Source organism: Trachypithecus francoisi, unplaced genomic scaffold (assembly GCF_009764315.1).
Source record: "Trachypithecus francoisi isolate TF-2019V2 unplaced genomic scaffold, Tfra_2.0 Lachesis_group11, whole genome shotgun sequence".
In the NCBI taxonomy this organism is placed as follows: domain Eukaryota; kingdom Metazoa; phylum Chordata; class Mammalia; order Primates; family Cercopithecidae; genus Trachypithecus; species Trachypithecus francoisi.
The window spans coordinates 115,477,968-115,496,499 of NW_022681456.1; the positions used below are offsets into that span (position 1 = coordinate 115,477,968).

The following is an 18,532-nucleotide window of genomic DNA, read 5'->3' on the forward strand; positions in this document are numbered from 1 at the left end:
CAAAGAAGAAATCAGAGACAGAGAAAGAGAGAGATAGAAGTGGTAAAGAAAAAACAGTGTACCCTATTCCTTTAAAAGCCAGGGTAAATTTAAAACCTATAATTGATCATTGAAGGTCTTCTCTGTAACCCTATAATACTCCAATATCACCTTGTTGTCAGTGTAAACAAGAGTGTAGCCCAAAAGCACTGAGGCCACTGACAACCCATAGCCTTCCTATCAAAAATCCTTAACCCAGCAGGTTTCCTAACACGGGATCTAAATCATAATTAATTACCATACAAAGGTCCGACCAGATCTAGGAGGAACTCCCTTCAGGACAGGACAATAGATGGTTCTTCCCAGGCAATTAAGGGAAAAAGACACAGTGGGTATTCAGTAAGTGATAAGGAAACTCTTGTAGAAGCAGAGTTAGAAAAATTGCCTAATAACTGGTCTGCTCAAACCTGCAAGTTGTTTGCACTCAGTCAAATCTTAAAGTACTTACAGAATCAGGAAAGAGTCATCTATACCAATTCTAAGTTAATATGAACTGAACGAGGTTTCATTAATAGCAAAGAAAACTTAAAATCCCAAACTTACAAGGTTTTCAAGTAAAGTAAAGTTTGCTAAAAGTTAACAGTGTAACATGTATTATCCTACTACCACACACTCTCAAAGGATTCCTCAGACAGTTTGCAAGAAATAACAAAATCTATCCTTACTCTACAATCCCAAATAGACTCTTTGGCAGCAGTGACTCTCCAAAATCGCCAAGGCCTAGACCTCTTCACTGCTGAGAAAGGAGGATTCTGCACCTTCTTAGGGGAAGAGTGTTGTTTTTACACTAACCAGTCAGGGATAGTACGAGATACCACCTGACATTTATAGGAAAGGGCTTCTGAAATCAGACAACGCCTTTCAAACTCTTATACCAACCTCTGGAGTTGGGCGACATGACTTCTCCCCTTTCTAGGTCCTGTGACAGCCATCTTGCTATTACACACCTTTGGGTCCTTTATTTTTAACCTCCTTGTCAAATTTGTTTCCTCGAGAATCAAGGCCATCAAACCACAGTCTTACAAATGGAACCCCAAATGAGCTCAACTAACAACTTCTACCAAGGACCCCTAGACTGACCCGCTGGCCCTTTCACTGGCCTAAAGAGTTCTCTGGAGGACACTACAATTTCAGGGCCCCTTCTTCGCCCCCATCCAGCAGGAAGTAGCTAGAGAGGTCATCGCCCAATTCCCAACAGCAGTTGGGGTATCCTGTTTAGAGGGGGAGAGGTGAAGCCAGCCGGACTTCCTGGGTCGAGTGGGGACTTGGAGAACATTTCTGTCTAGCTAAAGGATTGTAAATGCACAAATCAGTGCTCTGTGTCTAGCTAAAGGACTGTAAATGCACCAATCAGCACTCTGTAAAAACACACCAATCAGTAGGACATGGGCGGGGACAAATAAGGGAACAAAAGCTGGGCACTCCAGCCAGCAGCGGCAACCTGCTTGGGTCCCCTTACACACTATGGAAGCTCTGTTCTTTTGCTCTTCGCAATAAATCTTGCTGCTGCTCACTCTTTGCGTCTGCACTAGCTTTATGAGCTGTAACACTCACCGTGAGGGTCTGCGGCTTCATTCCTAAAGTCAGCAAGACCACGAACCCACCAGGAGGAAAAAACAACTCTGGACGTGCCAACTTTACGAGCTGTAACACTCACTGCGAAGGTCTGTGGCTTCATTCCTGAAGTCAGAGAGACCACGAACCCATTGCGAGGAACAAACAACTCCAGATGCACCAACTTTAAGAGCTGTAACGTTCACTGCAAAGGTCTGCAGCTTCACTCCTGAAGTCAGCGAGACCACAAACCCACCAGAAGGAAGAAACGCCAGACACACCTGAACATCTGAAGGAACAAACTCTGGACACACCATCTTTAAGAGCTGTAACACTCACCACGAGGGTCCGCGACTTCATTCTTGAAGTCAGCGAGACCAAGAACCCACTGGAGGGAATAAATTCCGGACACATATGAGTAGTGGGTGCTGTGGGTAGGACAGGGTTGGCTGACCTCCAGAATGAATACACTTTCATTGTGACCAGGATAACAGCTAGGGTAACAGATATCACAAGATTGGCTCCGATGTGACCCTGAGGAGTATCTCAGCTTCATGAGTACAACCAACAGTGTGGCTACCACAAAGCATGTACTATAAGTGGCTGCTGTTATTCGTCTCCAAACTTTTACTTTGTTACCCGGGCTAACAATCACTTGTGCTGGCGAGGAGCATAAAAGGGAGGTTACCTGCACACCAAGTAGCCTCCAAGGGGCTTTTCCCATGTTCCTAAGAGGTACAGTGAGTCTTCTACTATGAATCTTTGAAATGCCAGCATCACAACTGTTCAAAGTGTTCCATCCCTTCTCATCCTTAGGTTTTTCTGAGATTTTGCTCTCAGACGACAAGTGCAGATATTTTCTAGACATAGCAGCTGTGACCAGACCAACACCACCACTGATGACTAGTAGGCTGATTTTCAGTAGAGTTCCAAAGAATGATCTGCTAGGCCTGACAGAGCACTCGAGAAGTACCTAAGAGTATGGCTGGCCCAGATTCAAGACCAGAGAAACCAGGTATCTTCCTCCAAATATAGGGCTCCTAGAAGGACACCTAGAAATTCAACACTCAATCACAATGTCATGTGATGAGTTATATGACAGGGCTTTTAATTGAATGCTGTGTGGACACACAGAGGAGATAATGAGCCAAACAGTAGGGGGAGAAGCAGTATCAGGGGAAATAATTCCTGAAAAAGGTGGTACCTGTGCAGAACCCAAAGATGTTGAGTTATTTGGGCAAAAGGCATTCCGGGCAGGAGGCAGACACAGAACGTACAAAGACTCAAAAGGGATGGCACCATCTGCAGAGAACTGCAAGTAACAACATGGTGTTCTCCAGCCATGTAGAATTACTTGCAGTTCTCTGCAGATGGCACAGCCAGGGTCTTAGTAAAGACCTTTTTAAAATAAGAATCTACGAATGTACACTTTACCACGAAGAGGAAGGGAAACAACTGAAGGAATTTTAAGCAAGCAGTACCATAATAAAATTAGCATTAAAAAAAATTGTGGCGACAGTGTGGAGAACAGATTGGAGGGGAACAAAAGTCAAGAAGACAGGGGAACAGCTGAAGTAATCCCTGTGGAGGAGGATGGTGGCCTAAGAGAGCAGCACTTAGAATGGAGGGAAGATGTGTCAAACACAGCAAAGAGGTCTAGAGAGAACTTTCAAGGCTTATTCACTGACTTATGTGAGGTGAGAAAAAGGAAGAACCAAGCATGACTCCTAGGCTGCAAGCGTGGATGTCTAAATGGATAGACCTGCTGTTCACAGAGATAAAGAATAAGTCAACTCATATTTGAAAGTATAAAAATCAATGATATTGCACTAAATTTTAAAACATTAACACAAACAAAGGCAGAGGTTGTCTCAGATAGTATGGATACATATCTCTGAGATAAATGAAAAGCTTAAATTCAGAGACGAGTAAGTCAGAGTTAAAGAAATTCCTGTCTAACATATGTTGATGAGTGAATAATCAAAGAATAAAACAGAAGGCAATTCACTAACAAGAGAGCCATCTACTGCCTTGTAAGCATAGTGCAGCAATGAAATGCCACCAAAAAAAAAAAAAATGTGGAAGACAGCCAGGAGTTTTTGACCACTTCACACTGGACGTGTTTTTACAAAATATCTGATTCCTCCCATAAAAAAATTCCAAGTGGTTAGCATGTTTAATAATAGCTAAATGCTTTCACTTACTTAAATTTCTCCTAAAAACATCAATTCAATAGAAAACATCATTTGAATACAAAACACTTACCTGCCATCATTGCTATCATACTGGCTTTATAGACATTAGTAAGAGATCCAAGCTCTCCTGTTGCTAATATAGTTTTCAGATGAGCCTCCCCACAGGCCTTGCGAAACTGACGAATCTCATCATACAGGGCTGGGAAAGAAAATAATTGAGGCAGTTACAAAGCAGGCAAGTGATAACATAACTTGGCAGCCATTTAGAGCTGGTAGAACCCATTTCACATTTAGGAAACATAAAACATTTGTCACTTTCTAAAAATCACCCCAATTTAACATTGCCTGGAGCATTCTGTTGCAGTTCACATCCTGTTACAAGCAAAGTTTGGTTTGCTACCATGAAACCGTTTCTAAGCCCTGGCCTGAGGTCCAGAGACATAGAGCTTTTTAAATATCATAATGACATGCAAATTATAAATAATTTCTGTCTTGTCCATATGATGGTTGCTTCCAACAAAAAACAAATGTAGCTACTATACATACAGTGGTATACCCCTCTGAAAAGTAATAAAACAAATCAGGTTCTTATTAACTCTTCCATTCACAAGTAATAGGTTCTTTGGCTGAAATACAAAGCACACCTTTCTCGAGAGTTACGTTCATGACAATAAAGACACAGCAGCTTGCCCCACTGCCTGCCAGAGTATGTTTATATATCTGACTAAAAAGTGTTGAGCCTGGCCAGGTAGTGTTGGATGCATGTGCACAAAGCCATCTGTAGGGAGGCTCAGAGATGCTGCCTTGAATCTATTAACCCCTGAGCCCATGACCCCAGGACCACATCTGGCTTTGGAGGGTTCTACATTGTGCCCAGATTTTTTGCATATTTCATATTCAAGGTAACATTTCATATGAAAGGTAACAGGATTTTAGTAAGCAAATTAGACCAAAATCATGGGTATTAAATCTTTAAAAAATTATTTAAGTCTTCTTTCAATGACACCAGTGGATTTTGGCTTTTACCCTGTATCAGGTCGGCCACTTTCATTTCTTGAACTCAGGCTACTGCCATGGTGTCAGGACCAAGGCTTTTTCTTTCCTTTGTATTTGAGAATCTTTCATAGGAAGTAGTTTTATAAGCACATGGACTAAACCAAGCAGGAGGGAAACATTCATAATAAGGGTTGGGGTAAGCACTTCTTAAAGCTAAAATGAGAGTTCTATAATTCACAGGCTTACTAAAATACATAAAAAAATGAAAAATTAGTCTCAAGTCAGCAAACTCAGTTCAAACCACAGGAGTTATAACAGCCAAATAAAACTTGCCTTCTCAGTCCTAGAAAACACGAACTTGAAGCTCAGAAGTGAAAAATGAAGAGAAATGAAAGCAAATATTCTATTCCAAGATGCTCAGTTAAGTTTAGAAAGTTTGTTACCACTGAGAGATGGTACCCACAGAAGGTTCTTCAATAAAGAACAAACTATTTTCTCAGATCCTTAGTAACGCGCAGTTGTGAGTACTAGGGATGATTGATCCGAGATGCCACACCACCTGCCTTACCCTGCCCATCTACCTAACCTGGGAGAAAATCATCCTACTTATGCCTTCAATGTGACAACCTGTGTAAGAATGTTAAAAATAGTAATAGACTATGTAGCAAAAATATATATATCTTCTTTTAATTCAGAGAATGAATTGGATGGAATGACATTTCTTGAGTTATTGAATCTGAAAAAAGAAACTTGTTCTCTAAGAACAAGTGACAAGGAAAATCTGATCTAAAAATCCAAGAACACTAATCCAAGTTAACTTGTGATTTAATTAATGATTTTCTTCCACAAAATAGTGTTGTCATTAAAAGCTGGCTTTAGAGTCAGACAAATGCAGATTTAAAACCCAACTCCATCATTTCCTGTGGGACCTTAGGCAAGTTATTTCTCTCAGCATCAGCTCCATCCTTAAAGCGTCAATAATATTTACTTTACAGGGTTACTAGGAGTAAGAGAGAGATATACAAAGTACTTTGCATACTGCCTGACATGTTATAAGCACTCAAAAAGTTTAATTATTAAGTTCAGAATTCTAGTAAAATGAATTTCCACTAAGTGTTGTGTTATAAAAGTCAACTCTTACTTCATGGCCTGACCCAGTTCCAGTAACCAAAGTTCTGTTGTATGGATTACTGCTTACAATCAGTGAGCCATCAGACAAGGCTTGAAAGTATTTTATTATAGCAGTTGTTAAAGTGAACTTTGGCCTGTAAAACAAATTCTTAAAACACTGATCACAGCCATATTTGTTAACCAAAAAAATCATCCTTTTTCTAGAGTGCTACCTTCTGATGCCAAGTGAATTTCTTGAAGTATAGTTAAAATTAACCAGGAAAACCAGAGGTATTTTATGATTCAGTCATTTGGAAGTTATGCTCTTTAATCCATGATCCAAACAGAATGAACTGAAAGTGGTCACTTACAACATAACTGGATTTACAAATATGCAACCAATGCCTTCTCATTCTCTAACTGCAAATTTCTAAAATCATTTTACTGGCCTATTTTACCACATAATAGGGTCAAGTTTTACTGAGAAAATATCTTAAAGGTTCAACAGGTGGAAAGTTGTCATTTCTTTGTTACCATTCTGCCCAAAATATACTAGAACAATTACATCAAAAGTTATACCAAATCTGGTCTTTTTAAAATGTGACCTGGGCTCTATCAAGTGATTGCTTCTACCCAGGGCTTTGAATCTTACAGAGTGAGACAACGATGAAAGAATAGTTAGATATTTTCTTCATTAGTGTGGTATCAGCAATAGTAAGAGATCCAAAAGTCCAGTGTCCCAGGGGCCAGCCACCAGCCAACAGTGTGGTACCTGTGCTGGCCAGCAGGAGCAGCACCAGCAGTGGCCCTGGGACCACGCTCTTCCTGTGGCACAGTCTGACTGTGTCCTCTGCTCCTTATTCTCTCATGGTCCTGCTTTTCTTCCAAGCAAGGCTTCCTACTTATTCAGTGAGCTTCTTTATGTCTTTCTAATATCATAAATCCCCTTTCAGCTTCACTTAATCAGAATTGGTTTTGTTCATCTTCAACTCATGAATATTTACTGAAGACGTATGGTATTGTAGACAATAATGTGGGTTCTCCTGAGTATATGGATTCACACCCGAACTCTACTACTAGTTTATTGTTTGATTTGGATAAGTTACTTAACTCTAAACCTGTCCCACGTTCATTTACAAAATGGGAATGATAGAAGTATGCACACCTCACGGAGTTATTTTGAGCATCAAACAGGTTAACATACATGAATAGATAAGGACAATATCCAGCACATTGTTCACGCTCAAGGAATGTCAGTTCCTGTTTTCAAAGTTGTTGGTGGCAGCAGTGATGGTGCTACTGTTATTACTCGGTGCTTATTAGGCTCATATTACAGAGGGACTTACAAAAGCTGAGGACACCATGATCTATGTTCCTTAAAGAACATAAAACCTCTTTGGGCCCCTAAAAAAAAAGTCTGGGGAAAAAAGTTTACTATATATCACAAACAAGTTTGTTTTTAAGCTAAGAACCTATGCTACATTGAATAGCAGACTCTTGACATAAGACAGTTTTTGCTACGTGCTAGTTGTGTAAACATTTAGGAATTATTCAATTTCTCTAAGCCTAATTACTTAGGGAGGCTCGGTTTGCTCACATATTTTTGTGATGATTAAATCATACATGTGGCTAGAAGAGAACCAGGCATTTAGTAGGCATTTAGTCATTCAATACCAGCTTCCCACATTCTTTCTCATACACTTCCAAAAACCCAAAAATAACTAATGAACAACAACAACAAAAAAGCAAGCACTGTCCTAATACTTATGAAAGTACAACTAGAATTTGCCGATCTTACATATAAGAAAAAATAGACCACTTCACTCCAACACAAGCCATAGAAACCACAAAGAAGCATTATTAGTGTTTAGGTCATTTTGAGTACTTTGACAGTACCATGATAGACACCTTGGAAACTAGATGAATGACATATGCTAATCAAAGTGGCTTGATGGCTGAAATGTAACCCAGTCAATCTCAAATTATGTCCTTTAACAAACTCAGTTGGCACTTTCCTTTCAATATAAATAAGCCAAACAATGGAAAAATGAATGAGCAGGTTTTCCCCTATGTTCACAGGAAAGGACAATGGTGGGGCGTGGAGTTATTATAATTGCTGCTAGACCACACACGCAGAGGAAATTACAAGTGAAGTAATAAGTTCAACAGACGCCCTTTCCAAAAAATTTTGCATGAGGAATAATTACTCTAAAGGATAAGAAATCCCGTTTTCAAAGCTTATTCCCTCAAAAATGCTCAGTGTTCTCCACACGACATTTAACCATCCCCTTGTGAGATAGTTCAGTTACCTTCACGTTTCCAATGTGAAAAGTAAGATGTGGACCAGGCACAGTAGCTCACGCCTGTAATCCCAGCACTTTGGGAGACCGAGGCAGGTGGATCACCTGAGGTCAGGAGTTCGAGACCAGCCTGGCCAACCTGGTGAAACCCCTTCTTTACTAAAAAAGTACAAAAAATTAGCAGGACGTGGTGGTGGACACCTATAATCCCAGTTAGTAGAGAGGCTGAAGCAGGAGGATTGCTTGAATCCAGGAGACAGAGGTTGCAGTGAGCCAAGATTGCACAATTGCACTCCAGCCTGGGCAACAAGAGCGAAACTCTATCTCAAAAAGAAAAGTAAGACATGGAGAGACAAATGACTTGCCCCAAATCTTACAGAAAGGAGTCGTCATGTCTTCATACGTGGAATAAAACTGTATTTCCTCAAAATTTTCTGCCTCTATTCCAGCACACATAACACACATGCATGCACAGGCACACTCACTGTAGTTACAACATATTCTCAGGGAAATACAATGCAGTACTTCGAGCCACAGAGTCGCCAAAACTCAGAACCTAAAGGGATGTCAACTGCCTTCTAGTTCAAACAACTCACTTGACAGATGGGCATTATAATCCTAAGACCTGGTTTTCATTCTTCTAGGGTAAAAAAGCTGCGTAAAATGAAAAGTTCCAAGGTAACTGAGAAACCTAAGATACTTAATTTTGTATAATGCACTAAAAATGATCTATAGGCCCGGCGCGGTGGCTCAAGCCTGTAATCCCAGCACTTTGGGAGGACGAGACGGGTGGATCACAAGGTCAGGAGATCGAGACCATCCTGGCTAACACGGTAAAACCCCGTCTCTACTAAAAAAAAAAATACAAAAAAACTAGCCGGGCGAGGTGGCAGGCGCCTGTAGTCCCAGCTACTCGGGAGGCTGAGGCAGGAGAATGGCGTAAACCCAGGAGGCGGAGTTTGCAGTGAGCTGAGATCCGGCCACTGCACTCTAGCCTAGGCGACAGAGCAAGACTCCATCTCAAAAAAAAAAAAAAAAAAGATCTATAAATTGTTCTTTTAGCTCCCCTGGATGGGAAGAAAACAAGAGTATGGTGCTACAGTAGAGTTCGCATTTTTGAATCAGTACTTTTCAGTCCTTGCTTGGCCGCTGATTAGTGGTGTTACTTGGGAAAGTTACTGAACCTCTCCAAGCTTCATTTTTCTCCTCAAGATTAGATAGCAGAGCTTTACTTTTACAGCTCAAACCCTTCTCAAATTCTGCCAATATAAAAGTATTAAAATGGTTAGGAAGATAATCATTTTTCCTTCAGATCCACCTTTAATAATAAGCACATGTAAAATGATGGTAAACATTGACTTACTCTAAAAGTTTAAGCTGTTACAACTAAAATGAAAGAGCTTCTTGTTGATTTAGAAAGATGATTCTGAACTCTGTCTTTGGGAGCTCTCAACCACAGACAAGAGGGAGCAGGGATTTTCTCAGTCACACACTGCCAAGAAGGTGAAGAGAAACCTAGCCCCCGTGTCACTGGGGCCTAGAGAAATTCTTAGCCTGCATGTTGCCACATCAGAGTGGAGGCAAGGTGAGGGGGACCTGCAGTCAGCTCTGGGGAAAGTGAAAGTCCTTACCAGGGAGGACTGAAAATTCTAGGGGTTGGGGAGGACTTGGTAAGTAGAGCCAGGAAGACAACCCATAGGCTCTGGAGATTGTCAAACACAAAGCAATTGATCAACTAGGTAAATATTGATCACAAAGATGAATATACTGAAGATAATGGATAATGGGAGCAAGATTTCTCACTGACAAGAAGAAGGGGTATAAATATGGAAGGGGAAAGTAAGAATAAACCATGCAATGCTGGAGTGTAATAGAGGTTATCAGTGTGAAGCTGTAAGTTCTAAGACAGATTTATAGACTGACATACAGATAAACAAATATACATGAATGTGTGTTTCTATGTGTGTGCTGTGTATATGTGTACGTTCATGTATTTACTAGATCTGTCTGATAAGAGGGCCTAGAAAAATAACATCCCAATAGCAATGAGTTATACCTAGCAGCCAAATCTTGGTTTCTAAATACAATTAATCAATAAAAGGAGGAAGAGCTCCTCGGAGAAATGACTGATTCCAAAGCTGGAGCAGACAACGTCAAAGATATACCTGAAACATCTATTACAAGAAAGCAAGGAAGTTCCTAAAGAATGATGGGAACATAAAAAGGACAGAGGAGCCAGTTTGAAGCAGCTCCTGAAACCGCCTTTGCAAAATTATGACTGAGACAGTAAAAGAGATCTAACCTAACTGACTCCATCTTGTTTCTAACCTTTAAGCTGTCCTTGTTCCTTCCTGGGCACAGGCTGAACTAACTTTGGGAGGAACTTAGTTGATAGTTCATAATTTAAAAGATAATAACAGCACTTTCCCAAAACAAACCTCTTTCCCGCCTGGGGACTAGACTGCCTTTGTAGAACTAACAAGATTAGAAATGACGGCTTAAGAGTCATGCAGCTGGGGGCTGCAAGATTCCAACCCTCCCTAAACTGCTCCTAAGATCAGTGCTGGAGATATTTTGCAGGCCCTGCACTTGATGGATCAGCTGGCACCACCCAGATTGATAAACTGGCTCATTTGACCTTGTGGCCCCTACCCAGAAACTAACTGAGCACAAGAGGACAGGTTCAATTCCCTAGGATTCCATTTCCTACCCAACCAATCAGCATTCCTGGATCACTGACAACCCACCAAGTTGTCCTTAAAAACTCTGATCCCCAAATGCTCGGGGAGACTGACTTGAGTAAGAATAAAATTCTGGTCTGCCACACAGCTGGCTCAGCGTGAATTACTCTTTCTCTACTGTAATTCCCTGTCTTGAGAAACTGGCTCTCTGTAGGCAGCAGGCAAGGCGAACCCAGTGAGCGGTTACACTCCCACTGGCCAAATCTGGGACTATCTGAGTATCAAAATAAATAATGACGGTAAAGGATTATAACCAATTGAGTAAAACAAGAATCAATGCGTTCTTACAAACAGGAAGGAAGGGAGGGAAGGAGAGAGACCAGTAAGGAGAGAGGGAAGAAGGGAGGGAGGGATGTCAATACCACATCTGGCTTTGTAGGGTTCCATATCATGCCCAGCTTTGGTAATGCCAACTCATAAGTATAGAAGAAATGATAGAATTAGAAAATCAAAGTAATAGCTGAAATATCATCAATGGATGCTAAAAGAGTGAATAAAAGTTAGATGAGGAAAAGGATATTAACATAGTCTCAAAATATCTCCATTCATAATCTGTATTAATTACTTACTAAAATGCAAAATACTTATTAATTTTACAATGGAGAAACTTGGCAGAAACCATCTTTGCCAAGTAAAAAAAGGAACATCATCAATAATGGTACAAATTAACATCTTGTGACTCCTGAAATAATGCACTGAGAAGAACAGAGCAAAAGTTCCGTGGCACGCCTGCCAAAAATGTATAACCTGAATCTAATTGTGAGAAAATACCAAACAAACCCAAAGTGAGGTATATTTTACAAAAATAACAGGCCCGTAAATCGTCAAAGACAAGGAAAGACTGAGGACTGTTCTTAGTATTCTTAGGTTAAAGAATATTAAAGAAATATGAAACAACTGATCCTAGACCTAATAAAAAACGCTATTGGGACAATCTGCAAAATCTGAACAATCTGTAGAGTTAATGATCGTATGGTTATCAATGTTAATTTCCTGATTTTGATGCAGTACTGTGGCTTGGTACAAGAGTGTCCTTGTCCTTGTTTTCAGGAAACACACACTGAAGTATTTAAGGGTAACAGGTGAACAGGTCTGCAACTTATTCCCTAATGGTTCAGAAAAATACGTATGTAATACGTCATTTATATATGTATGTACACACATCACAGAGGAAATAAGTCAAAAAAAGTAAATGGTATAGCACTTTATAACTGGGGAATCTCAGTGATAAAACTGTAGTCTTGTGTACCAATTTTACAACTTTTCTGTAAGTTTAAAATCATTCAAAAATAAAAGTTAAAAAATAATTTGATATGTTTGTTGTAATTTAGCATCCAGATAGTTTTCTTACAGGAGGGCTTTTTAGACTATCAATCACTCTGTGGCTTCTATAACTTTAAAAAGAAGTGATTATATATGGTACATATTATTCTGTAACATGCTTTTTTCCTTCAATATATCGCTGACATATTTCTATGTTAATAAATACAGGTCTACAGAGCTACTATTAATGGCTGCACAATATTCCTATTGGATACTTAAGGTTCCAGATTTTTTGCTATTACATGTAAGACTTCAGTAAATGTCCTCATAGTTAAATATCTGCAAACATCATGACCTTATTCTCCAGAGCCTTTACTATTTTTTCTGCTTACATATCCACATGTAATATATATCTGTTGTTAAAACTTCAAACCTTAAGAAAACTGGAAATTCTCTATTTTTTTTTAAAAAAAGCAATTCTTGCCATGTACTAGAAAAATAATAATTTGGTAGGCTATTATCAAAGGTGCCTGACAAATGAAAATGGAATTCCAATACCACGACTGCAAAATAGTCAGAATAATGCAAAATTTAACAAAACACATACACCAGAGAAGTGGCTGGCATAGTGATGTCCCATTAAAAACCTATTAATAAATGTTTTCACTTATAATGAGGTTTTCAGGGGTAGTGAAAGTGGGCGTGCTAGAAACCCAGGATATATTACACTGCAGATGCTTCATCAATATAGTGGCACAACTAGCAGAAGAGTTGTCTCCTGTTTGTCTCCCCGCATCCCTCCTACTACTGCCACACTGAGAAGAAGTAGAAGTCATAATCTGACCTCTGCCTGTCGTTCCCAGCTGAAAAACAAGTGAGGCTGTGTCAGTGGAGTGCTCACTGACAGGACTCAGAGCACTCAGCCACACTCAGAAAGGCCTGTGTGCATCAGTGTGGATCCAAGGACTGGAGACGAGGCAAAGGGGTCAGACTGCATGTTTGAAAGAGCATCCAAATCAGATTGACAACTTGCCCTACCTTCTGCAATGCTGTCCCCTCACGCCAGCAGAACTTGCATCTACAGCATTTTAGTTTTCTCTGTTTAAGATGAACTTGCAAGTCCAGCACTAGATCATGGAGTCCTGCACCACTCTCCCACTGGTCCCTGAACGCAGATCCCTTCTCCTGAGAGTTGTGAGCAACTTTCCCCTGTCCCTGGTACTGACTGCAATGGCTTGGGACCCTGGCCCCGCTCCCCACGCCTTGGCTTCACATTGCATACATCGTTCCCTCTCTGGGTGCACGCTGGGGGTCCCCGACTTCTGCCCTGTGCATGAAATGCCCGGGACACATCATGAGGCAGGAATTGGAGAAATTTTCCTTAGAGTATACATCATGCCCTGTCTGCAGGAGGTCAGTTTCTGCGACCTGCAAAACTTCCTGGGCAAGGAGGTGGTGGGCAACTGCATCCAGGAGCACATTAAGCAGCTGCATTGCAAGGGGTCCCTGTGGGACAGCCAGCTGGCTGGGCTGTGTGCAGCGTCTCCAAAGGGTGCCCAGTTCATGTAGACTGGGAGCAACAAGAAGGGCTGCAAGGCCATTAGCTTCCTCCTGTCCCTCACTGACAGGCTGGTCCTCTAATGCAGGAGCTGCTGGGAAAATACTATGTCAAGGAGAGGTCCGAGGCAATGGTGGCTTGCTATCTTAAAAATGGAATAGGTTACATTCATCATGTGGACAACCCCAACAACAATGGCTGCTGCATCGCCTGCATCCACTATCTGAACAAGAATTGGGATGCCGGGCTACACGGTAGGATCCTATGGCTATTTCCAGAGGAGAGATCGCTCATGGCAGATGTGGAGGCCATTTGTGAAAAACTCCTGTTCTGGTTAGACTGCAGGAACCCACACGAGGTGCTGTCTTCCTATGAGACTAGATGTGCTATACTGTTTGGTACTTTGATAATGAAGAAAGGACAGAAGCCAAAAAGAAATTCAGGAATTTAAGCCCTCACTGAAGACTGACTGTACTCCGAAATCTGCTGGCCTTGTTCATTTTAGCATTGGTTCCTGAATTTTCTTTAAGAGTTGAGATACGACCAGGTACAGTGGCTCACGCCTGTAATCCCAGCACTCTGGGAGGCCGAGGCGGGTGGATCACCTCGGCCTCCTCACGAGGTCAGGAGTTCAAGACCAGCCTCGCCAACACAGAGAAACCCCATCTCTATTAAAAAAACAAAAAATTAGCTGGGCATGGTGGTGGACACTTGTAATTCCAGTTACCCCGGAGGCTGAGGAAGGAGAACCTCTTGAACCTGGGAGGCGGAGACTGCAGCGAGCCGAGATCGCACCATTGCACTCCAGCCTGGGCAACAAGAACGAAACTCCATCTCAAGAAAGAAAAAGAGTTGACATCTAAAGATGGCCTCTTCAGTGACGAAAAACTCCCCATCCCGGTCTTATGTGTGGGACTTTGTGTTTTCTTGCCAAGACTCATGGACCTTCAGATGCTCTCTTTGCTGGATGAACTCATTTGCTATTCCACCTCCAGAAATTTCAGCAGACATCCCAGTTGGCCAGCAGTTTACCTGATAGATTTCATAACACTGGGTATCAAGACAAGAGCCTAGGAGCATAGGTGAGGAAAATACTCTTGTATTTTATGTATATTTCCGGATTTGAAAGGAGGTTTGGGGGAAAAAAAAAAAGAAAACCAGTGGCAGATGCCACAGAAAGGCACCATGGAAGCCTTAACAACAGAAAACAGAAATTTGTGTCATCTGAACAATTTCCAGATGTTCTCAATCTGGGGCTGTTGGGGTCTCTAGAGAATTATCACAACCTAATGACAACATTATTACCTCTAGAAAGAGCTGCTGTCATAGTGATCAATCTGTAAATATCCCATGGGGTGGACACTCGTTTTTCCAAGTCTTGCAACCTGGATTTTTTTTGCCTTGGCCCCATTTTGCTGAAAATAATGACTTTCTGAATAAAGATGGTAACACTATTTAGTCTCCATTTTCACTTCTTACCTGGAGAACCTAACACCAGAAGCTAAAACTAGACATTAGGTTTTTTCGTGTTGCTTTGCTGGAATGGAATCTGAATTTAAATCAAAGGAAAAATATCTACTTGGTAATTTGGTGTCAACCTCTGATAACAACATGGAAAGAACTAGGTCTACAGATAAACAATCAACATGTATACATCTTGAACAATCTGAAAGGGGAGATGGAGTTGGAAATGTGGGTGCACCTGGTTTTTTTTTTTCAGTTTTTTTATGAGCTCATTCTTAACATTATTTTAAAAAATAGAATGGTGTATTTTAAAAAAGGAAATGAAAATTTTAAAACTCTCAAAAAGCTAAAAACACTTATAAATAAATAAATAAAATCGACTTTCTTCTCTCTAGGGTCCACCTGAAAGGAAAGTATCTTCTCAATTTTGAAGCAGCTGGCAATCTGCTAAGTATTCTGGAAAAGCACTGCTCCAGACAACAAAAACTCTGTTACTAAAACTTATATGTTTAAAATTATGATTTAAGTAAGAATCCAAGTGTTTAAAGACTGTTTCCTATCTAAAAGTCATAAAGTATATTTCCTTTTATATTCCCTGCTATTCAAAGGCACTTAAAAAATAATTGTTAACGAACATATCTAAGCAATTATTTTTTGAGTATCACAAAGATGTTCAACACTGTGCAAGAATGGCCTGAATATAACTCTTAAGATAATTATATGTATAGTAAAACACTTAATATAAAATTGTACAGCAACCTTTTAAACTAAAGAAGTCAAAAAATGTTCAAGAACAGTTTCATTCACCAAGGCAACTAATTAATCTTGTGAGATTAAGGCAGAGATGAGCTAACACACCAGATATAATAATAACCTACAAGAGATAAGATGCATATTTTTATCAATAGTATCTGAAGTTTTGAAGAATGGTAGCATAAATATAAAACCCATAAAAGCATACAGTTGTCATAAGTATTTCCAGAATTTCTGTTATATACAACTCCTAAAACAGAGAAACCACAAATTATAGATTATGTAATTCCTCTCCAAAAAGTGTCTATAGATTTAGAGACTACTTTTCTAATAAAATATGATTAACACTCTATAAAAGAAATATACCAATTTATTTTTGAGATGTTCTTTCTACCATCCTTCTTGTGTAAAAATCAGCAAATAAGAAAAATAGATTATTGCACAGATTCAACGTCTTTAGGATTCTCTTCATATAAGAAAATGAAAAATAATGTGACTTTGGTGCCGATATTTCATTTTCTTATCCTAAAATGTTTGATAGCCATGAGGTATGTACTTCACAGGCCAGATTTAAGATAGCAATTCAGGGGTAAACAATTGAAGGAGATGAAAAGTACATGAGGCTGTGGATACAGGAGACAAACGGTACTTCCAATTGCTCATTGAACATGAGATGCTGCAGAATATCAGACAATCCTAGCCACCTTTGGAACTATGTCTGCTGGTGCTCCAGTATGGAAAGAGTCTCCCAAAGCTAGTAAAGCCAGCTCCAGGTCCTCAGCTCATGGAGCTAGATTCCTGAACAAGGTGCAATCTGACAGCATTTCCCTGTCACTGGTAACTATGTTAGGTAAACAGATGCAACAGAAAGAGTCATTTAAAAAGTAAAATGAACACCTCTGTATATTTACAGAGCATGGAAATTATTCAATTTTTAAAACCTGCTCAATAAGATTTATGAGATGATGAACCACTTCTGGTGAATGCTTTCTTCAAAGAACTGTTTAAGGAATGCACCTTATATGTCAACTTCAACACCACCATTAAGAAATATTTTATTACATGTACTAATCATGGGAATAATATTCACTGAAAATGAAAACACTAAACATAAAATCAAAGATCATTATAGTTCTAAAGGGTTGTAAAAATCATTATGTCCTATCCCCTCATTTGTAACATTTACATGGAAGCAGAGAGAAGTGAAGTGTTTACCCAAGGTCTAGGTATAAATTATCAAAATCATAAAGACTAAAACCCAAGTCTTTAGAGTTCCACTTTATTCACTTAACACATGTGCTATGTGTCACTTCCCTTGATAACAGATCATCATCAGGGGCAGGAGGAAGGAGAAGAAGGCAACATTGCAGCTGGCAAGGAGGGCTTCATCTGGGTCAAGCAACAGGATGATCGTTTTACAAACATTATCTAATTTCTTCCCTATTGTAACCCTGTGAAGTAGATGTCATTATCTCCATTTTACATAGAAGGAACAGAAATCACAGAGAAGAACCTGTCCAAGAGTAAACAATAGAGCCAAGATTCCAACCAAGATCTGTCTAAATGCAAAGATGCAACTTTCAACTATTCCTGCTTTCCCAGTACTGTCCTCCCACAGTGCATTTGTTCTGGGTCTGACTGTGACTCAGCAATGACTGGGTGGCCTGGCTGGCTGGCTGGCTGGCTGGGTGGGTGATGTCCCCATTTGGATGCTATCTTTATCAGAGAGCACAGCCATCCCAGGGAGAGGAAAGCCTTCTTTTCTCAAGAGCACAGAAAGCAGATGCACTTCTTAGCTAAATTCACTGGGATAACATTTTAATTCATCAAACTCTCCTGTTTACAACTAACTACAGATCCAGGCTAAAGGCATAGAAACATATAGGAAATACAATATGTACTAATTAACTAATTAATTAATTAGTACTAGTAATAAAATAAAACATACAATATATGAATGTATTCAATGTATGAATTTACATACATTGCTGTATGTAAATTCAACAATGCTTCCACTATCTGGCACCTAAAGTATATGCAACTAAGAACTGGAATTATGTCCAAAAAAAAAAAAAAGAAGAAGAAGGAAGAGTCCTGAGTTAGTACTTCTTAATAAGGACATGGGACTGGTGGGGAAGGGGAACAAAATCACCTGGAGAGATTTTCCCCATTTAGGAGCCTATTCCTCCCTTACATATACACCTCAATTCTTTTCATCACAAATGCCCAGGCAGATATACTAGATCCTGTCAGGAAAGCAGCTGGGGCAAATCATTTGATAACATTTGTGAGGTATTATAATTTTGAGAACCAACAATACATGCCATACTCTATTTGTTTCAAACTATGGTGATAAGTGAGAAACACAGTTGTCCACATTTCCATGTCCAGCGGGACAGGAGTGACAGAAGGACTGTCAGGGAAGGACAGTGTGCCATCACGAGCTCAACGTGACCTGACAGTAAAAAGCTTAACCACTAAGGAGTAGGCAAAAAAACAGTAACAAATAAGAAGATGCATAAATCAAAAAAGAGTCTGGACTGTGAGCTATGAGGTCAA

At 40.0% G+C, this 18,532-nt stretch overlaps 1 protein-coding gene and 1 pseudogene across 1 annotated transcript in view; one reads left to right on the forward strand and one right to left on the reverse strand.

Moving 5' to 3' along the window:
- The window catches only part of DERA (deoxyribose-phosphate aldolase), a 129,119-nt gene that overhangs the window by 61,495 nt on the left and 49,092 nt on the right, over window positions 1-18,532 (reverse strand). Inside the window, exon 6 of the mRNA XM_033222755.1 lies at window positions 3,859-3,987. Coding sequence (XP_033078646.1) covers window positions 3,859-3,987 — 129 coding nt within the window. The remainder of the gene's footprint in view (window positions 1-3,858; window positions 3,988-18,532) is intronic.
- Window positions 13,532-14,218, forward strand: LOC117090764 (annotated as a pseudogene).